This window comes from Saccopteryx leptura, chromosome 1, assembly GCF_036850995.1.
Source record: "Saccopteryx leptura isolate mSacLep1 chromosome 1, mSacLep1_pri_phased_curated, whole genome shotgun sequence".
Lineage (NCBI taxonomy): Eukaryota > Metazoa > Chordata > Mammalia > Chiroptera > Emballonuridae > Saccopteryx > Saccopteryx leptura.
In genome coordinates this window covers 291,442,066-291,464,974 of record NC_089503.1, presented here as the reverse complement: position 1 = coordinate 291,464,974, position 22,909 = coordinate 291,442,066, and the positions used below count along the sequence as shown (strand labels likewise).

Sequence of the window (22,909 nt, the reverse complement as noted above, 5' to 3'; positions counted from 1 at the left end):
GGCATTTGAGAGTGGTATTGTTAATAACACTAATAGGAGTTGATAAAAAAATTTTATTTTGAGAAAATGTAGTGAAAAACTGAAAATTCTATTATGCTAAGTGGAACAAAAATATGTAGAATGGAGGGCCTGAATTGGGGGGTTGTGACAAAGAGGCAAAAACGAGGCAAGAACCCACAAAATGCCACAAGGAAAAAATTTGGATCAAGAAAAAAATAATTTGTTTGTAAATGATGATGGAATGAGAGAAATAGTAAAAGAGAAAAGAAAAAGAGAAAAAAGAAAAAATACAGTGAAAAATGAAAATTCTATTGTATTAAGTGGCACAAAAACTATAGAATGAAGAGCCAGGGTTGGGGGAAATGATAAAGAGATAAAAAGTGAAGTAAAAAGCACACAAAATGCCACAAAGAAAAAATTTGAATCCAGAATAAAATAATTTGTTTGTGGGTGAGATTCAAATGGAGAAAAAGTGAAAGAGAAAAGAAGAAATAAAAAGAGAGAGAGAAAAGAAATTGAGTTAAGTTTTTTGGAATGTAACACTCATAGAAAAAAAAGAATGAAAAATGTAACAGCTATGGGTATAATGTTCAAAATGAAAAGAAAAGAATAAAATGGAAAGAGAATGAAATGATCAAGGTGGAAGGAAAAAAAAAGATAAAAAATACAAGAAAAAATGGAAAAAGTTATAAAGACTGTGGATTTTTCCTGGTTTTGAGAGGTTATCTTCTTCCTTTTTCTTTCTTCTCTCTCTTTTTTGGCTGGTGGCGCTGTACCCCAGGTTCAGCCTCCGTGGCACTCTCAGGCAGAGATTTGCTGTTGTGTTGCTATGGTGATGACATAAACTAGGCCTCCCATTGGTAGGCTGGGCTTGTTAGTGTTTGCAGGCTCCAACAATAGGAAAGTCTGTTTTGCCGGAGCCTCTTTCCAAATCTCTCCTTCCCGAACCAGCAGCCTGGGACCCAGCTGTGAAGTTGCCCCAGCCACTCCCTGGAGAGCAAGAGGATCTAAGAGCTGCAAAATCCCCCCTCTATCCTCACTTAATGCAAGGTTCTGGGTAAGGCTTTCCAGCCAGAGCTGCCAGCATAATCAGGCAGGGCTGGGGGCCAACTGCCTTTCAGGTGTCTTTCTATGAGTCTCCGGGCATGTCTAGTATGCCTCAGCACTCTGCAGGTCTGCTCTCCAGAGACTGTCTGCAAGCTGCCTGCGTGCCCTTCCCCCCACCACTTCCAAAGTTCTCTTCCCCAGGACTGTGCTTTGTTAGCCTGTATGGCTGGTGGAGGTGCAGCGCCCAGACAGGTCCAGGTGTAAGGAAGCTGGCTTTCGTGCACTTCCCACGTGCTGTTGTTTGGGAAGCCAGGATTATTCAGAAACTCTGGTCACAGCCCACACAGAGGGTCACTACTGACAGTCTCTGACCCAGCCCCTCTGTCCAGGAACACAGGCACCCATGCCCAAAATGTCAGGCGGATCCACTCGCACTGCCCATGCTCGCCGACCGGGATACCAGGAGTAAACAAGGCAACTGCTTGCCCACCTCTGCCAGAGTCTGCTGCTGGCGTTAGCTCTCTGTGGGCTGAGCCATGGGCATACTCTCTCCTTGGCTTGAATGTCTCTGCCCTAGCCCACCTTTTTCCATGCCCCCAGCCCTCGCTTTCTCTCAGTTCCAAGTAAAAGCAGCCCTTGCTCAGGTCAGTGAGGAAAGTGGAATATTCCATTCTCCATCTTATTTTCTTCAGAGTGGGCTATATATTCAGCCACCTTTTTGCCCAATTGTATCTTTGTTTGATGTATGTGTGTTTCAGATGCTTCTGAGACTGTTTTTCTGTCTCTAGTTGTTGAATTTGTTGAAGTTTCAGGGAGAGGTATTGGGAGCACTCCTCACGGCGCCATTTCTCTGACTGTTGTTGTATTTTTCTGAAGTGAGAAGCAGGAGGCAGAGAGACAGACTACCACATGTCTAAGGATAACTTTTGATGAAAGATTATTTTATGTTCTTTGGCTTATAATTTGAAATAGGTCAGATAATTCAATGACAATGCTACAGCTATATGCCTTCTGTTTCTACTTACTTATTTATATGAGTGAGATTTCTCAATGAATGCATCTATAAAAATTAAAAACAGGAATAAAATTAATTCTGATTCCGATCTTATTCTAGAATAATCATTTATAGATAAGTGCACAAATGAAAAAAAATCCCAGCTATCAATCTCATTAGGCACTGTGTTTCTAAATTTATTTTACATTTGATGTTCAATATTTACCAAAATATATGGTTGTTTAGCATTTTATTCTTAAAATTTGTTCTGTTTTGATTCATTGTGTTTATTAATAATTCTATTGTTAACCCAATCCATAAAAAATCTTGAAAATATTGAGTCTTATAAAATAAAAATACTTTGCTATTTCAAGTTATATATGTAATTTTGTGGCAGAAAGTTTGATAAGGTAATCAATAAAACTTTTAAGCATAAATTCTATTAGAAAAAAATGGCCCTGGCTGGTTGGCTCAGTGGTAGAGCGTCGGCCTGGCATGTGGGGGACTCGGGTTCAATTCCCGGCCAGGGCACATAGGAGAAGCGCCCATTCGCTTCTCCACCCCCCCTCTCCTTCCTCTCTGTCTCTCTCTTCCCCTCCCGCAGCCAAGGCTCCATTGGAGCAAAGATGGCCCGGGCACTGGGGATGGCTCGTTGGCCTCTGCCCCAGGTGCTAGAGTGGCTCTGGTCGCGGCAGAGCGACCCCCCAGAGGAGCAGAGCATTGCCCCCTGGTGGACAGAGCATCGCCCCTGGTGGGCGTGCCGGGTGGATCCTGGTTGGGCGCATGCAGGAGTCTGTCTGACTGTCTCTCCCTGTTTCCAGCTTCAGAAAAATACAAAAAAAAGAAAAAAGAAAAAATTCCATCATGAAATTGGATGAAAACATAAATTGAAGGGGAAAAAGGAACAATGTAAAAATTTTGACTACTGAACTTATTTGTGTAATTTTTAAGTGGATAGTGGGTATCAAGTTACATGAACCACATATTATGCTGGATAATATTTCTTAAGTGATACAACAGTTTTATTCTTGCCAATATTATGATATCCAGAAATTATATCCTTTCAACTATTTACATTTAAGATGAAAACTTTATATATTGTCTGAAAATACTCAAGGATATGCATGGTTTTAAATTTTTCTTTTAGGAAATATTCAATAAAAATGTTTAAATGCATGTTTTGCCTCATTTTTTCCATGGAAAACAAAATCAATGGTCCTAATTAGTCGATCTAAAGTCTCTTTGAGCATGTGTGATGAACTGTACTGTATTCCTCCTAAATTCCTATGTTGAAGCTCTAACCTCTAACATGGTTGTATTTGGAGATGAGGCCTTTAAAGAGGTAATTAAGGTTAAATTAAGTCATAAGGGCGGGGCCCTAATTCAATATGACTGTTCTCCTTACAAGAAGAGGAACAGAGGCCAGAAATGCGCACACACTGGAAAGACCAGTAAGGACACAGTGAGAATGCCCTCTGCAGGCCAGGGGAAGAGTCTCAGAATAAACCAAACCTGTCAACATTTTGACCTTGGATTCCAGCCTCCAGGACTAAGCTACATAAATCTCTGTTGTTTCAGCCCTGGCCAGTTGGCTCAGTGCTAGAACGTTGGCCTGGCGTGCAGAAGTCCCCGATTCGATTTCCGGCCAGGGCACACAGGAGAAGCACCCATCTGCTTCTCCACCCCTCCCCCTCTCCTTCCTCTCTGTCTCTCTCTTCCCCTCCCGCAGCCAAGGCTCCATTGGAGCAAAGATGGCCCGGGCGCTGGGGATGGCTCCTTGGCCTCTGCCCCAGGCGCTAGAGTGGCTCTGGTTGCAGCAGAGCGACGCCCGGGAGGGGCAGAGCATCGCCCCCTGGTGGGAAGAGCATCGCCCCCTGGTGGGCGTGCCGGATGGATCCCGTTCGGGTGCATGCGGGAGTCTGTCTGACTGTCTCTCCCCGTTTCCAGCTTCAGAAAAATACAAAAAAAAAAATCTCTGTTGTTTCAGCTACCCAGTCTGTAGTATTTTGTTTTGGCAGCCCTCTCAGACTAATACGGGATGTTTCAAGTACAGAGTATATGGTAGAGACCGTAGGCCTGAGACACAGTTCCATTATTTATGACCACAGAGGCTGCCCTTAATATAAAAATATTATAGCAGGATAGCATTCTGCATTAGCAAATATCTGTATCAGAGCCATATTATTACCTCAGAAGTTGAGACAATCTCATGATTTTTTCTTCTTTTTTTCCCATTGATTTGAAAGAGAGAGAGGCAGGGGGAGAAGGGGGGGAAAGGGAGACAAAGAGAAGCATCTACTTGTTGTTCCACTTAGTTATTCCACTTTGTTGTGTACTCATTTATTGCTTCTTGTGTGTGCCCTGCCTAGGATCAAACCTGCAACTTCGGCACACTGGGACGACACTCTCTGTCCACTGAGCAACTCCACCAAGGCCTCATAAGTTTTTTATTTTTTACATTGATTTTAGAAAGAAAGAGTATAGGAGAGAGAGTGAGAGAAACATAGATTTGTTGTTCCACTTATTTATGCATTCATTGGTTGATTCTTGTATGTGCGCTGACTAGGATTGAACCTGCAACCTTGGCATATACGGAAGACACTCTAACTAACTGAGCTACCTGGCCAGGACAACAATCTCATGATTTGAGTGTCATCAACTCTATTTCAAAGAGACAACAGAGTCATCACATTCTTCCTTTACCCATAACTTTAACCTCTGTAGAAAGGAAAGATGAAAATGCATTGTTTTTATTTTCCATTTACAAAATGCGATGAGGCTCTTGTGCAAAAATAGACATACAAAGAAAACTTTGCATATAACTTCATGTCACTTTTTCCTAACACTATTTACAAAACTCAAACTCCTTTTATGATTTTCTGAAATTTTATGCCTCAAAACTCAGTTTGAGGATCAGCTTGGAAAATTATTGGTTTACACAGTCATAGTCCGTGGAATTGAGAAAAAGCCCTTCAGCATTATCAAGGAGAGGAAGTTCATGAATTTGAGGAATTCTTCAATGTCACCAAGGAAGGGAATGGGCCAGGGAAGGAAGGAAAGCATCTTTGATGAAAACTCTTCTCTCCTTTATATATTTTTTCAACTCTTATGTATTACCTTATTTCTCTAATTTTTATTCCTTTTTTATTTTTCTTTCTTCTTGTATTTTGTTTATCTCAATTATTTTCCTTTTCTCAACTATTCCATTACAAAACTTGAGAGAGGTAAGGATGTATCAAAGTAGCAGAATATATGAAGGTAGAACAAAGACTGTGTCTTGATAGAAGGTGGTATATGCATAGACTGACCTCATTCTTATTCTTGATTTATTATGCAGTGTTTGACTGTGATTCTTATAGTCTAAGACTAAGTCACATGACTTTGCTTGAATACACACTAGAGTAGTTCCCTGGCTTCTTGTCTTGGGGTTTCATTTCCATTTCCTACTTTCTCATTTCCCTCCCACCTCAATTTATTTCCTCTTCTATTCACTTCCTCCTTAATAGGAAAATCTTCTTAAATTATGACTATCTGAACAGATATCTCAAATAACTACTTCAGATTTAAGTGTGAAGGTGAAGAACAGAGATGTGGATGAAAATCAGAGAAGTTAGAATGATTCTATTGTCCATTTCTTATTATTTATATCATATTACTATAGAATATATATTTTGATCTCTCTCACTTAAAAAACACCAAAGTTCCCAATGCTGGTCATTCACATTTGACCTTGGTTAACATGCCATACACATGTTTCATTCATTAAGTAAATATTATTGAACACATACTATTTTTAGCCATTACAGGGTCAAAGGTGAATAAACCCGGCATGGTTCCTGGTGTCAAGGGTTTGTAGTCTAGTGGGAAGCATCATGAAAACAAACACAAAGTACAAGAGACAAGTAATGCAAAAGATGTAGTTGGAATGCTAAGGTAGTTGAGAAGCCTAAAGGAATACATATAGTCTTGAAGAGTAAAGATGTCCTCGAGGAGGTGGTACTTGACTTGGGTCTTGGGAAAAAGAAGGAAGTAGATGAAATTTTTAAATGCAGTGAGGGAAAGTAGGATAACTTCTACTATACATGACCTTGATCATTTTAGTTTAGTCAATATATATTTATAAAATATCTACTTTGATAATGTGGTAAATGTTGGGAATAAAATAATGACCTGATCACAATTTCTGTTTTCAAGGTACCGGTATTTACAATGTGGATGCATTTTGGCTCTCTATTGCTACTGTAACAAACTATCATGAACTTTGCAGCTTAAAATAATAGCCATTTATTTTCCTGCAGTTCTGTAAGTCAGAAGTCTGGGCTGGGTTCTGCTAGTTACACTTACTTCTCCAGGTCTCACAAGATTGAAGTCAAGGTATCGTCCAGCCTGGGTTCTTCTTTGGAGGCAGTGGTGACAATCTGCTTCCAAACTCATTCAGGTTGTGGCAGAATTAAGTGACTTGGAGCTGTAAGTTTGAGGTTCCTGTTTTCTTGCTGCCTGCCTTTCTTATTACTTTGCCCCCTCCATCTTCAAAGCCCACTACAGCTGATGAAGTGCTTGCTCATGTTTTGAATCAATCTGACTTCTTTCTCTTCTGTTGTGTTACTTCTGCCTCTGGATAGAGAAAGTTCTCTACAAGGGTTCATGCGATTATATTTGGTCCATCAAGGTAATCCAGGATAATCTCCCTATTTTAAGATGTGTAACTTTCATCATATCTGCAAAGTCCCTTTTGCCAAGTAAGGTATCATATTCATGGGTTCTAGGATGTAGGGCATGTTATCTTTGAGGGTCTTTTTACCTCCCCCAAAATGACATCAGGTAAGTACATGGACATTTACAACACAGTATAACTGGCCCTCTGATAAGGGTAAATACCGCATTCTATGGGGCACATAGCACATCTAATCTTGAAGGAGAATTGCGAAAACCTTTTTGCATTAATTATCTATTGCTACATAACAAGCTAACCCAAAACATAGTGACTAAAACAGTGTATGCTTATTATTTCACCAGTTTCTGTGGATCAGGAATTCAGGAGCAGCTTAGTTTGTGACTCTAGCTCAAGCTCTCTCATGAGGTGACAATCAGGATGTCAGCTAGGACCGTCATCTGAAAGCTTGGTTGGAGTTGAAATATCCTCTTTTGAGTTCACTCACATGATTGTTGACATGAAGACTCAGTTCCTTACTGTCTTGGCTGGAGGTCTCAGGTTTTCACCTTGGGAGCCCCTCCATATTGTTTGAGTGTCCTCTCAACATGGCAGAAAGCCATAGTGCTATTTCCTGATCTCGCCATCACGTCTGCCTTAATCTGTTAATTAGAAGTGAGTCACTAAGAAAGCTGACATTCAAGAGGAAGGGCATTAAGGAGCACTTTCTAAAAAGACTGCTCGAGAATTTTTGGACATACTTTAAACCATAACACCATGTATCTTGTCCCTAGAAATGTTGTGTCTAGTAATCATCTCACAGCCCCCTGCGGGTTGGTCCTCATTCAGTTCAACTCTGACTTGCAACTCTTTACGACAAGTGCATTTGCCTTATTTCTGATGGGGATGTGCTGATTCTTGGCCTCTGTTCTTCTGGGAACCCATCTTTCTCTCTACTATCAGAGGGTCGAGTTTTGTAATGGCAGCTGTTATTTTCAATACGTGCCTGCAGAGTACAGTCACCACTTAGCTTCTCAGTGACACTGGTAGCTCACTTAGCAAAGCACTCCTGACAGCTTTGGCAAACAAAATGTCCTCTGGGTCCTCCCATTGACTGCTGTAGCATGCCCACTTCTCTGAGCCATCTGACCCCTTCAACTATCTACCATGGCAGTTCTGTCATTTCTGCTTGTCTTAGTGTGAGATTCGCTTCCCTCAGCTTTTTATGAGCCATCCTGGTAGCATTTTTTTTCTTTTTTAATATTTATTTATTTATTTTTTCAGAGACAGAGTGAGAGTCAGAGAGAGGGATAGACAGGGACAGACAGACAGGAACCGAGAGAGATGAGAAGCATCAATCATCAGTTTTTCGTTGGGACTCCTTAGCTGTTCCTTGATTGCTTTCTCATATGTGCCTTGACCGTGGGCCTTCAGCAGACCAAGCAACCCCTTGCTCAAGCCAGCAACCTTGGATCCAAGCTGGTGAGCTTTCTGCTCAAACCAGATGAGCCTGCGCTCAAGCTGGGGACCTCGGGGTTTCGAACCTGAGTCTTCCGCATCCCAGTTCGACGCTCTATCCACTGCGCCACCACCTGGTCAGGCTCTGGTAGCATTTTTTGTACCATCTTCTGGGATCCTTGCCTGGGTGTAAAATCCTGTATCCTGGGAAAGTGCTCTCTTGTTGATAGACTCTTCTTTATCCAACCTAGGTTCAGGATCCTTTGATTCAGCTCCCCAGAATTTATCTCATGCAAAGTCTCTGGCTCCTGCTGGTGTATGTGGTTGGATCCTGCAGCTTCTTCAGGGTAAAATATTTTTCCTCCCTTAGCAGGCCTGGTGTTTCCCTACTCAGATTGTTATGTGACTTAACCCTATTGGCATAATGGTCAAGAGAGAAATAAGGGGCATATTTTGAGAGGACTATTTGCTGTCTTGCAAGATAGAAGCTTCTGTCTCATCTTTGAGCATGTAACAGGGAAGAATAGGCCACTTTTTCAGGCCCTGAGGATTTGGAAGAATCTGGAAATTCCAGAAATTTTGAGGACATCAATTATGATGTTCCCCACAATGTGTGTGGGTCCCAGTCCTTTCCAAACAGTTCTTTGACAGTGGCATACCAGACTGCAATGGTTCCATACCAGGCTGTCATTCAACCTACTCTGAAGCTGTTCTTCTTATAGCAAAGCTTCAAGCCTGGTCTTCAGATTTTCCTGCCTCTGGCTGCAGAAGTTGAGAATTTCTGTATCTTGCCAAGAGGTCCTCTGACTTCCATAATTAGCATGTAATTATTTATTAATCATCTTCAACATGTAATTATCTTTCTCTAAAACATCTATTGTTCCTCATCAAAAGCCATCCAATTTCACTGAACTCATAAACACTATCTCCCTTGTACTTCTCAAACACCTGATACAAGGCCTGGCTCATTGTATTTTCTTTCATAGATGTTCCATTTCAGTTCCATACTGGTGATAATTTCAAGCGCACTGCTAACAATGCCACTCAAAGTATGGTCCAATAACGCTCATGGATTCCCAAGACTATATCTAGGGTTCTGTGAAATCAGAACTATTTCTGGAATAATACTAAGATATTATTTGCTTTTTTTTTAAATTCTCATTCTCTTTTATGTTCATGTTGATAGGGGTTACTTAATGTGTGATACTGCAACAGATTGACTACAGAAGATGATAGAATTTCACTCTCTTTAATAAAGCCAGAATCAAAAACGTAAAACAATCTGACATTCTCATTATTTTTTGTTTTTGAAAACATAGTTATTTTTATAAACGTTATATTAAAATGCAATAAGTTTATTATTATTGTTTTAAAATAAATTAATAAATATTTTAAGATTATTTTGTTTTAGTCTTTGATAAGATAAATGTCAACAGATGTAACCTAGATCACCATAAATTCTTTGAGGTCCTCAGTAATTTAAGAGTAAAGAGAAGTCCAAAAAATTTAAAACCACTGTTCTTGTCCATCATTTAGTTACTGTAAAAAATATCGAGTAAATTACTGATATAAACCAACAGAAAGCTGGGATAGCAGCCTTACTATCTGACCAAATAGAATCTAAGGCCAAAAAAATTAGGTGTGTGTATTTGTACAAATCCAATGCAAAGAGATAGCTACAGATACATATATATATATAAACATACATATAAAATTAGTGAAAAGAAGAATATTATATATTAAGAAAAGAAAGAATTTTTATATATTTATCAATTTTTAGAGAGAGGAAGGAAGAAGGAGAAAGAGAGAGGAAGAGAGAGAGATCGATTTGTTGTTCCATTTATTTATGCATTCATTAGTTGATTCTTGCATGTGACTGGGGATTGAACCCACAACCTTAGTGTATCAGGATGACACTAACCAATTGAGCTACCCTGCCAGGCCCTGAAAGGAAAATTGAATAAGAAGATATGTTCATAAAAATGTACACACCTTAAAACAAATGTACAGACCTTAATTATATAATTGCAAAAATATCAAGAAACAACTAACAAAACTGCATAGGTAAATAAATAAATCAACAACTGTAATTAGAAATTTTAACACATTCTTTTCAGAAACTCTTAGGTCAGTCAGAAACATCAAAGACATGAACAAAAGAAATAATAACCTTGGACTTCTGATCTAGATTGGACCCATAACCAAAGAGAAAGGGATCAGGCATTCTTTTGGAGCACACACTGAACACTTTCCCAAAAAGACCATATATTAGGTCACAAAAAAACCCCAAAACTTCTATACATTTCAGAGGATCACTACCATGAAAACTAAGTTCTAAGACCATCCTGCTATAAAATGAGATATTAATAACAAAAGGATGGCTTTTACAATTCCATGTGTTTCCCCCAAATTAAAATGCATAACTAAATAGAAATAAATATAATACTTACCAAAAATTGTGGGACAGAGATCACGTGTACTTAGATTAATTTATAGTTTAAATTCATTAGATCAGGCCCTGGCCGGTTGGCTCAGTGGTAGAGTGTCGGCCTGGCGTGCAGAGGTCCCGGGTTCGATTCCCGGCCAGGGTACACAGGAGAAGCGCCCACCTGCTTCTCCACCCTCCCCCTCTCCTTCCTCTCTGTCTATCTCTTCCCCTCCTGCAGCGAGGCTCCATTGGAGCAAAGATGGCCCGGGCGCTGGGGATGGCTCCTTGGCCTCTGCCCCAGGCGCTAGAGTGGCTCTGGTTGTGGCGGGGCGACGCCTGGGAGGGGCAGAGCATCGCCCCCTGGTGGGCAGAGCTTCGCCCCCTGGTGGGCATGCCGGGTGGGTCCCGGTCAGGAGCATGCGGGAGTCTGTCTGTCTCTCCCCGTTTCCAGCTTCAGAAAAATACAAAAAAAAAAAAAAATAATAAATTCATTAGATCAAAAAAGGGGAACCCTGGCCGGTTGGCGCAGTGGTAGAGCGTCGGCCTGGTGTGCGGGAGTCCCGGGTTTGATTCCCGGCCAGGGCACACAGGAGAAGCACCCATCTGCTTCTCCACCCCTCCCCCTCTCCTTCCTCTCTGTCTCTCTCTTCCCCACCCGCAGCCCAGGCTCCATTGGAGCAAAGATGGCCCGGTCGCTGAGGATGGCTCTGTGGCCTCTGCCTCAGGCGCTAGTGTGGCTCTGGATGCAACAGAGCGACGCCCCAGAGGGGCAGAGCATCGCCCCCTGGTGGGCATGGCAGGTGGATCCTGGTTGGGCGCATGCAGGAGTCTGTCTGACTGTTTCCCCGTTTCCAGCTTTGGAAAAATGAAACAAAAAAACAACAAGAAAAAAGAAGGGCGGGGGAAATAATCATGAACATTGGCTTCCAGATCATTAAATCATTAGACTTGATGTCTCAAGTTAAAAACCAACTGACAAATTTGGCTGGATACATTGCTGAGCAGGTCATTACAGTCTCAGGAATAGTATCAAGGAAATTACAATTCCAGCTTCTGTTCCCACCTTGGCCACTGACAAACAGTATGACTTGGACAAGCCACTCCACCACTCCATATATGTAAGTCGGGTTGCTGGGTGAGACTCAAAGAAGGCCTATATGAAAGCATCATAAACTTTGCAATAAAAAGATTTAACATCATGATTTCAGGTTTGTTCTTAATAGACTAACCAGAGTTGTCTCAAAGAAACTATACAGAACTCACTCAAAATACAAACACTTGGCTCCCTGGGAGGTAAGAAAAACCACAGTTCAATGAATGAGTTGGCCTGGCGACAGGGCACTGGAAAGGGATGTTAATAACAATAGTAAATTTTAATTGGAGATATTCCTGTCCATCAGTTATACAATAAGGTTACTTTTGTTCCTTGTGTTGAATAAAATATGGTAAAACAGGCATTTGTAACAATTTTTAGAACTTTACTAGTCTTTGAGAACTTGTATTGTCCATATGAAAGGTTACATGCTATAAGTCTAATATTAATGTTACATTAACATAATATTAATTGTAATGCTTATTGAGGGCTTGCTCTATACTGGGCATACCTCTAAACATTTTTACATGTCTTAGATTATTTAATTCTTTCAATAGCTCAATGAGATAGGTAACTATTTTTACCACTACCCACCCTCATTTTACAATGAAGTAAATGGACATTCAACAACTTGCAGTCAATACTACAACTAGGATTTGAACTCAGGTAGTGGTTCAAGCCTCAGCTATGAACCACTACCTTCTACTCTAGAGCTGTAATGTTTCATGTGGCCACTGAGCACTTGAAACGTGACCAGTCAGAATTGAGATGTATTGTAAGAGTAAAATACAGACTGGATTTTTAAAATGTAGCAGGAAAAAATAATGAAGATACCTCATTAACTCTTGGTATATTAACATATGGTGAAATGAAAATATTTTGGGTCTATAAGTTTAAATAAAATTTATTTAGCCTGACCAGGCAGTGGCACAGAGGATAGAGTGTCGGACTGGGATGCGGAGGACCCAGGTTTGAGACCCTGAGGATGCCAGCTTGAGCGCAGGGTCACTGGCTTGAGAGTGGAATCATAGACATGAACCCAAGGTTGCTGGCTTGAGCAAGGGGTCACTCGCTCTGACCCAGGTGCCCCCTGGGTCAAGGCACATATGAGAAAGCAATCAATGAACAAGCAATTAATGCACAACTAAGGTGCTGCAATGACAAAGAATTAATGCTTCTCATCTCTATCCCTTCCTGCCTGTATGCCCTATCTGTCCCTTTCTCTCTCTCAGTCTTTGTCACAAAATATATATATATATTAAATATTAAAATTAATTTTATATGTTGCTCTTTATTTATTTAAATGTGCAACTAGAACATTTTAAATGACATAGGTGGCAATATCTGATAGGCAGTGCTGCCCTGGAGGTACACGAGGCTATTTCATGGTCTACCAGCATGGAGGCAAAATTCATTTTGTCTTTGTAGACTCATTCTCTCAGGTCCTTCATCCCTGTGTATGGGACACTAGTATATACAGATTGGAAGGTAAATCGCAAATATACATAAACGACCAAGCTCTTTGGTTCAGTTCTGGAATACCTACCTCTTCCAAGTAAATGTTAATTGTGTCAGGTTCAGATTCAACCTTCTTCACCAGTGGTTGCTGGAGAAGCTGAATAAGAAAGGAGACTTAGAGCCACACCCTTTCCTATCCTCCTAGGGGAATTTCCAAAACTTTGTCTTGATCAAGCAAACAATATATACTGTGAAAAGGTAAGAAAAGGAACAGGGCCTGACCTGTGGTGGCGCTGTGGATAAAGCGTCAACCTGGAAATGCTGAGGTCACCGGTTCAAAACCCTGGGCTTGCCTGGTCAAGGCATATGTGGGAGTTGATGCTTCCAGCTCCTCCCCCCCCTTCTCTCTCCTGTCTCTCCTCTCTCTCTCGCGCTGTCTCTCCCTCTCCTCTCTAAAATGAATAAATTTTTAAAAAAATTAAAAAAAAATCTTGATGGCCTGGCCTGTGGTGGCGCAGTGGATAAAGTGTCGATCTGGAATGCTGAGGTCACCGGTTCGAAACCCTGGGCTTGCTCAGTCAAGGCACATATGGGAGTTGATGCTTCCTGCTCTTCCCCCCTCCTTCTCCTCTTTAAAATGAATAAATAAAAATTTTTTAAAAAAAGAAAAGGAACAAAGGCTATTATGGGTTCCATTTTGTATATCTGATGTGTCTTTGTAACCCATTTAGATAATACAATCATCAGTTGTGTGTGTGTGTGTGTGTGTGTGTGTGTATACAGTGTGTCTGTAAAGTCACGGTGCACTTTTGACTGGTCACAGGAAAGCAACAAAAGACGACAGAAATGTGAAATCTGCACCAAATAAAAGGAAAACCCTCCCAGTTTCTGTAGGATGATGTGGCAGCATGTGCGCATGCGCAGATGATGATGTATCACCGTGTATACAGCGGAGTAGCCCACAGCCATGCTAGTCGAGATGTGGACGGTACAGAGGAAAGTTCAGTGTGTTCCATGGCTCGCTAAATTCGAATCTGTGACCAAAGTGCAACGTGAATATCGGCACATTTATAACGAAGCGCCACCACATAGGAATAACATTACTTGGTGTGATAAGCAGTTGAAGGAAACCAGCAGTTTGGTGGAGAAACCCCGTTCTGGTAGGCCATCAGTCAGTGACGAGTCTGTAGAGGCTATACGGGATAGCTACCTAAGGAGCCCTAAAAAATCTGTGCATGAGCCCACATCAAACTGCTCTGAATAGGTATGAAACTGGGAGAGTTTTCCTTTTATTTGGGGCAGATTTCACATTTCTATCGTCTTTTGTTGCTTTCCTGTGACTGGTCAAAAGTGCACCATGACTTTATGGACACACTGTGTGTGTATGTATGTATGTATGTATGTATACACACACACACAGACACACACACAGACACACACACACACACACACACATAAACTATGATGTGCATTTCACCAGCTTTTTAATGATATTGTTAGGTCCCCTGGGAGCTAGCTAAACAAAGAAAGGGGAAGTGACTTACTAACTGATTGGTGCCCTCCATGGGACTGAACCCAGAAAGCATCTTCACTTTCATAATGGCCATATTGGAAGAGCTGTGCCCCCCCCCCCCCCCGTAACTGAGGACAGAAAGAAGCAAAACTGTGTGAGCCCATTGTTTTCCCCTCTCAGCATACTCTATCCACAACACACACACACATCCCAACTCAGCTTCTATGACCAGGTGCCCCCACTACAACCTCAGCTTTCCTCACCTGGTATGGATAGTGAGAATCAAGGATCTAGATGAAGTTGGTTCGTCACATCTAGATTTTCCCATTCCCACACTAAGACTAAAGGTCTCCACATTTTTAGGAGGGAGAATATTGTATCTCAGCACTGTCTAGTAGGATGAAATAGATAGTCAAATTTGAGTTGAGAAAAACTTTAAAAATTGTGCAGTTCAAACTATTTTTCTTACAAAAAAGGTAACGTAGAAAGAAATTTCTACTGGAGGCAAAAGAGGCTTTCAGACTCCTTCCCAACACATTCTCACAGATCTCTGCTTTCCGGCACGTAGACACAGCCCTGGCCTGTGGCCTCCAAGCTGTACATTCCAGGGACATCGGGCAGAGTCTCTAGCTGAAATACCAATCAGTTAGCAGTCTGAACATTGAAGGTATGCTGAAAATTCTCAGTGGATTTTACAGCCAGATTAGCTTCCTCAGAAGGCACATAGGCAGTGGTGGCGAATTTGGCAAGAGCTTGGAGAGCTACTACAGAGTCCTGAGGAAAATAATCAAGCATACACTTACCATTTTGTGAGCCATTGGAATTAACCTCAAAGAGCCCCAAACCTACACATCTGGTGGTGGTTGGCTAGCTTAGATGATGAATCTTCTGAGTATCTAAGAACCACGTTCACCAGCATTGGGGAAGCTGGCTTTAAAATCATAATATCTCAACTATATAGAAAATCTCCATCAAGTTATTATTGAATATCCATAGATCACTAAGCTACACTCATATATTCATATTTAGCAACCAAATCTAGCTTCAGAATGGAGTATTGGTAGAAGCAAGTGGATATATATATATTTTGTTCAGTATATATTTTGCAGTTTCCTTATTTGAGGAGAAAATGGCAGCAACTTGATAACTCTAGAAATTGCGCACTTTTCAAATTATTTATCTATGTAATGATATTGTATGGCACAGTTGGGGAGGATATTAGTAAAGCTTTGAGAAATCCTTCCTTGTAGGCCAAGCTTCCTAGCCATTATGCTATATGACAATCTTTTCTTCATCTGGGAGTAAGACAAATAATCTATCACTAGAGAGCATGGCTTACATAGTTTGAAACTTGATTCTGAAAACATTTTATCTTTACTTATATGAATTATAACTAGGGGAAAGGAAAAAAGAATGAGGAGTTCAACAAAATTGTCATATCTCACTCTGTGTTATGAGAATTTCTACAGGCTCGACACTTAGTCAAATATCTGTTTCTAAAGAAACCTACTTTCTCCTATCCCAAATGAAAAGAACAGTCATATTAGACATTACACTGTCATATAAAAATAAGAAGACATGTCACCACCTTGGGGAAGCTATGAGCAAGTTATACCTGAGCAGCGTGACAATCTACAAACAACTTTTCGTCTACTCTCTGTGAACTAGAGCCAAGGAGGTCTTTATTGCTTGGACATATGAAACAATTCAAGGAATGGGACCACATGTGGGTGACATGTGATTTCTTAGAATAGCCAAGAATTTTATTGAAAACCAACCATGACCTATTTGAATTTATCATACCTTTTCCCCCCTACTGCCATCCCAATAATTCAATTTCTCCTTACCCCTAACCTAAGTAAATAAAATAATCTCCTGATCTCTTTAAATCTCATGTTTCCTGCCTCTAGATCATCCCATACACCAAGTAACAGATTACTCTTTCTGAACAAAGTTAAAAAAAAAAAGCTCCTCTGAATTAGGTACTAACTTGAGTTTGATATGCTAGGCCTTCATAAATGAATCTACCCTACATTTCCAACTTAATTCTCATTACGCTTCAGCTAAACCAATTTTCCCAACAGCCACTCTATACTTTTGCAGATGTGTGTCTCCACTCACCATTTCCTCTTCCTTTCAATAGTTGCCTACCAAAACTTTACATGTCCTTTCAGATCTACCTCAAATGCCATTCCCCTGTGAAGATTCTTCTTATATCTCAAGCTGATGTGAGCTCTCTCCTTTTTGAAATTTAATGTATTTTGTACCTTTTGTATCTTTCCTTATGTTATTTTACCAGACCCTGCTTGGTAGTATATAAAAATTTTCCTAGCTTCCCTTCTAGCTTGTAAACTTTTTAGACTATATCTTACTAGCTTTTCAATACCTAAAACAATTGAAGGAGGAATGCCCATAAAATCTTGCTATTATGCTTACAGATCCCATAACTGGCTTTCTAATTTGTTAATACATAAATTTAGCTATACTTATATATGTCTTCTTTACATAAAATTAAGGGATCAGGGAACGTGTAGATACTCCAGTACTTTCAGCCTTTTGTAGAGTGCATTTTCACCAATGAAATAAAAGTTGGTTTTGCATCTCATTTGCATAATTTAACAACTTCCTTTGACTTGTTGTTTGCTTTTCTGATGCTCTTGATTTAAAAAAATCGAATGCTTCTTTTTTTATTGCTTCACATTCATTTTGAAATACCCCCTAGTTTTTGTGAGCAGTGTATAAAACATGAATCTTATGAGGTTTCATATTCTGCAAAGAAAGAGTATGAAAGGCATATAGTACTATTTATGTGCTCATATGACTCAATTTACAACTCTTTCTATATATTTTTCACATGTTTTTGTTTCCTCTCTATAGAATAAGTTCCTGGACCTAGAAGGCAACAGCAATAGTTTTTTCTCCATCTCCACATAAGATCTAATCATACCCGGTAAAGAGCAAGCTATTTACCTGAGTGGAAGAGAAGCCCCCATATGCATTGCGTTGCTTGGCCAACCAAGCTACTATACCAGTGGCTTTGGCTATCTCATTTTGAGTCAGACTGGCTTTGCTAAGGCAGGCCAACAATACATATGCTGTAAGTTCCACATCTACAGCCTCAAGCTTAGACCAAGAGCTGGTATCTGATGACTGAGTAGGTTTCTGGCTCCAGTGAATGGACTCTCCTATGGAGAAAGAAGCATAATTAGGAAGGTCTTGGAAAGAAGTGATTTTTCTATATTCACTTTGTAAATGCTCCATCCCAAAGCAGAGAAAGTACCAACCAAAAATTAATCAGGAGTTAGAAAAAAACGACTGTATTTCCCCATGTATAAGACACACTTTAATTATAGGGCCCAAAATTGGAAAAATGTATTACATAAAGTTATTGAACTCAAGTTTTATTCATCATAAAATTCATACAACTTCTCATCACTGTCAAAACTCCCATCCATTAGCTTGTCCTCATCTGTGTCTGATGATGAATCAATGTCTTCAAAAATGAGTGCAAAAACAAGCGCAAAAAAGCATTTGGCTTTTTTTTATCACTTCATATTCACTTTGAAATATCCTCTAATTTTTGTGAGCAGTAAGTATACTGCTCTAAATACATCCAAAGTTTTAAAGGGATCTTGAGAAACTTCTAAGTTTGTCTTATCAACTTGACTGATCTTACACCAAAGAACTGTCAAATACCCGCAAAAGGGTGATTCTACAATGTCGTACGTTTTCTGACTAGCTTCTGTCATCTATTTTCTCTCCATGTTAAAAGTTTAACACTGCCACCTGACCAGTAGTGGTGCAGTGGATAGAGCCTTGACCTGGGATGCTGAGGTCCCAGGTTGGAAGCCTTGGGGTTGCCGGCTTGAGTGTCGGATCATTGGCATGATCCCATGATCACTGGCTTGAGCCCAAAGGTCTGTGGCTTGAAGCCCAAGGTTGCTGGCTTGAGCCCTAGGTCGCTGGCATGAGCCAGGGGTCACTGTCTTGGCTGGAGCCCCCACTCATCCTCCCTTCAAGGCACACATGAGAAGCAATCAATGAACAACTAAAGTGCCGCAACTGCAAGTTGATGCCCCTCATCTATTTCCCTTCCTCTCTCTCGCTTTCTCTGGCTAAAAAAATTTAAAGCATAACACTGCCTTTGAGGACTTATATGGGTTTTCCCACAAAACTCTCAACAATGATTTTATGACACTAACTTTTACAAAAATAGATCCTAGAATTGAATATATGGAGACTAGAGAAAATTATATCTAACTCACAGCATATTTTCACAATTTCCAAAACTGCTAACATGGCCAATGTACCTGAGATGATAGCCTGCTGATCCAACTGTTCCAGAAGAATGTTTCTGATGTTCATCTCCCCAGCCAGAGAGAAAGAATAAGCTAGTGGGGCCTGTGTGTAGAGGTTGGTGGTGGAGGAAACAGGATTCTGGAGACACCGCAGCCCCGATTCACCATTGGGTCCTAAAGAGTGAAAGTGTAGAACTGAATTTACGAGGCATTTTTGTAAAATGGGAAGTGATAAGGAAATCATCATATCTTCTTTCAGTTTAAAAGACACAAATAGGAGAATTTCTCTAGAAATAAGCAAGCTAAGAAGAATATAGAGAAGAGGAGCCAGAGAAACTCGCATCTATGGCCATTTTCATCTCCAGCAATGCAGCTGTGGTGTATGCCGTCAAGGAGATCTCATCGTCAACATGAGGGTGTGTGTGGGGGGGAGACAGACTGTCAGCCAGGGAAGCAGCCAGCTCAGGCAAGAATTGTGTGCAAATTACAAAATAGTGTCCCCCTTCTGAATGGATAGATTATTTTTTTTAAAAGGCACTTTTTTCTACAGGTTGACCACAGCCACGCTCCTACCCCCAGGCCTCCAGGACACACAATGAGGGAGAACTGGCTGGGCTTTAACAACTGCACAGCCTTAAACAGTAGTCTGCGAGAGGTAACATGAGGCCTTCAGCTCTGAGCGGGTATTTAGAAAATACAAGAGAAGGGTTAGAAATGATGAGAGGTCAAAAAAGGGGAGGGAAATAGAAAGAGACTGTTATCTTCAGATGCTCACAGAATCTGAGTCCCTGAAATGGATGAACCCTCGAGTAGGACAAAGCTGGGCCTCTTCTCCAGGGGAGATTAAGTGACACCTTCCAGTTTAATGTCTTTCACAGAAAGATTTAGCAAGTTTTGAAAATACATTTCATCTAAATTATTATCCTCATTGTATAGGTAAAAGGAAAAACACTTAAAAAGGTTAAAATGCTTGCTCAAGATTGTACACTTAGAAGCAAGAGTGGGGTTTGAACCCAGGGAGTTGAACTCTGGAGCTCCTGTGCAAACCACTAAGATTGACTACAGCCAGGACAGCCAATAGAGAGCCCAGCTCTAATTATAATGGAGGATGAATATACCTCTGGGATCTTGTTCTAGAGTCTAGTCAAATTCTGGCTTATCCCATTCCCAGGTATATTTCATACTGTATAAACAAAAAGATTTGTGGGGCACTGATAAGATTCTGCATAAGGAATACTAACAAATCTTATACTGAAAATTTTTTTCAATGATCAAGATTTGGTGGGGGGCATTGAATTCTCAGAGATTTTAATATGAAAGCTAAAATATAATACAGTTGAATACTTGTATATACACAGAAGCCTTTCTTACAGTTTTACTATAAAGCCATATTATGGTCTTTATGTTGGGGAGGAGAGAATGAGAGAATGTCACAAAATTACAGAAATGTTCTTAAACCTATTCCCTGCGGGAATCAGAATTGCAAATGTTTTAAATAAGGAATCATAAATTAAGCGACTAAGCTGTGGATATATTTAATACCAATAATTTCACAGAGAAACTAAAGCACAGTTTTATCAATAAAGTTTTTATTGCTTAATAGTTGCGAATGGTTGATAGGGAGATGGCAAGTCCCAGGTCCTGAAACAGCACTGTAAATAATTTCTCTAGGAGAGTTCATACACACCTTCCTTTCTCTGGTATGTCCTGAAGTGAACAAGCTATCCTGCGGCATCAATACCTCCCCCGGGCTTTGGAGGAGACAGGTAATAGAGTGAATGGGTGAGTAGCATCTCTGGGGTCCAATTGCTGTGGTTCAGATTAGTCCAACCACTCATTAGCATTCACCCTGAGCAATTGATTTAATCTCTGAACCTTAGTTTTGTCATCTGTAAAATGTGATTGATAGTGGTATATCAGTACCTATGTCAATGATTTGTTATAAACTTTAAATAATGTCAAATAAACAAAGTACTTAGAACAGTGACCAGCAGAGTCAAATCCCTTACAAAAGACACTGGGTTCCCTATTAGTCCCCAGCAGAGCAAACGGCTTTGCTCCAGACTTAAAAAGATAGGAAAAGGCTTACAGATCTTCTAGTCAGTGGTTATCAAACATTAGCAAGTATCAAAAACAGTCATGGGGATGTGAAGTACAGATAGGAAATGTAATCAGTAGTATTGTAATTACTACATACGGTGTCAGGAGGGTTCAGGACTAATCGGGGGGATCAGTTATATAAATGTCTACCCACTATGCTATATACCTGAAACTAAAGTAATATTGAATAGCAACTGTCATTAACAGTTGTTTTTTAGCCTGACCAGGAGGTGGTGCAGTTGATAGTGTTGGCCTGGGATGCTGAGGACCCAGGTTCAAAACCCCAAGTCACTGGCTTGAGCATGAACTCATCCAGCTTGAATGTGGGGCCACTGGCTTGAGCACTGGGTCGTTGACTTGAGCATGGGATCACAGCCCCTCTGGGGCCAAGGCACATATGAGAAAGCAATCAACAAACAACTAAGGTGCCCCAATGAAAAACTGATATTTCTCATCTCTTTCCCTTCCTGTCTGTGTCTTCATGTCTGTTTCTCTCTTGCAAAAAAAAAAAAAAAATAATAATAATAATAATCAAACCTGAAAAAAACCCACAGCATGTATCAGAATCACAAAGGCTTGTTAAAACACAAATTGCTGGCTCACACCCCCAGAGCTTCTCAGTGTAGTTCTGGGGTTGTGACTGGCATTGGTATGTCAAACTAGTTCTCAGGTGGTGTCAATGCAGTGGGTCTGGAATCACACTTGGAGAACCATGTTCTAGATGTTCTCATTTTACAGACTGGCTAAGGGTATTGGCCAAGTCACCCAGAGACGGCTGAGACCTGGACAGCACCGGCTCCCAAGCCAGTGCTCTTCTGATTCTGCTCTGTCAGAGGTGCACAGTCCTCCCAGGCACAGTGGTGGGCAGCAGGACCCGAGCCGCACCTTCACAGCTGTGTGAATGAGCTTCCCCGCATTGGCATAGCAGCCGCTGGGGAGCTGGTTTCCTGCCATCCGCTTGAGAGTATCCTGGATGTTCTTGTCGTCAATGAAGATGAATTCCTGGCTTGGCTAAAGCATTTGGTGACAAAAGCTGTCAGCCTATATGGGTAAAGAGGGAAATGTGGCATGAAAGAAATTTCTATGTGAGGGTGCAAGAATTCTATAGTTTATTCTGGTGTATGGTCTCAGAAGGGAAGTGGAGGAAATATAATACCTAAGAAGGCCTGGAAAAGAGAAGCATTTATAGGCATTAGTGATAAAACTGGGAGGCACAGGTCAGGGAGAAGACCGTACATGCAGCTGAAATAAACAGAATGAAAGAGGTAGTGGATAGAGTGAAAGAGGGAATGGGGGTGAGGGGACAGGGAGAGGAGCAGTTCCATTTGGGAATTGTGCTCTAGAACGCATTGAGAATCGGGTGACATTACCATGTGTTTTCATTGCCATCCCGCTCCCCAAAGGCACTGTATTGCTGTGTTTGTACGTCAGCTCCTTCTGGTACCCTGGGAAGCCAGATGCCCTTTTAGATCGTAGTGACAACTTCAAAAACCACCCCCTTGTTTTTCAAGAATGTGGGACATTTCAGGGGCTGAACTTTCCTGAGTCATATGAAGCTATCGTAGGCCCCAGAGAAGGTGTCCAAGAAGAAAGATTAAATCAACTCACCTATCTCCAGGAAACCCAGTGCCCGGGACCTGATTGCCTTGGCCAGCAGCCCTGACTTCCCCAGGTACTGCAAGGCAGAGATGATGGGAGCAAACGGCACATGTTCTGCTCCCCACAACCACTTGGCGTCTGCACCAGATTGTGTAGGTTCTGTAGGGCTGTGCCCATAATGTCTCCTGGGATCCAAAGGAGAGAGAAAGAGGTGATGGTAGAAGAAGGAACCCTTTAAAGTTATTATCATTCACTTAACATGTATTAGCT

At 40.9% G+C, this 22,909-nt stretch overlaps 1 protein-coding gene across 1 annotated transcript in view; it reads right to left on the bottom strand.

Annotated features, from left to right (window-relative positions):
• The window catches only part of A2ML1 (alpha-2-macroglobulin like 1), an 87,097-nt gene that overhangs the window by 28,560 nt on the left and 35,628 nt on the right, over positions 1 to 22,909 (bottom strand). The window contains 13 exon segments of the mRNA XM_066360262.1: positions 13,218 to 13,286; positions 14,674 to 14,770; positions 14,906 to 15,035; positions 15,203 to 15,416; positions 17,613 to 17,827; positions 18,953 to 19,114; positions 19,278 to 19,355; positions 21,925 to 22,047; positions 22,050 to 22,081; positions 22,411 to 22,453; positions 22,456 to 22,485; positions 22,649 to 22,744; positions 22,747 to 22,824. Of these exon segments, the coding sequence (XP_066216359.1) occupies positions 13,218 to 13,286; positions 14,674 to 14,770; positions 14,906 to 15,035; positions 15,203 to 15,416; positions 17,613 to 17,827; positions 18,953 to 19,114; positions 19,278 to 19,355; positions 21,925 to 22,047; positions 22,050 to 22,081; positions 22,411 to 22,453; positions 22,456 to 22,485; positions 22,649 to 22,744; positions 22,747 to 22,824 (1,367 nt within the window).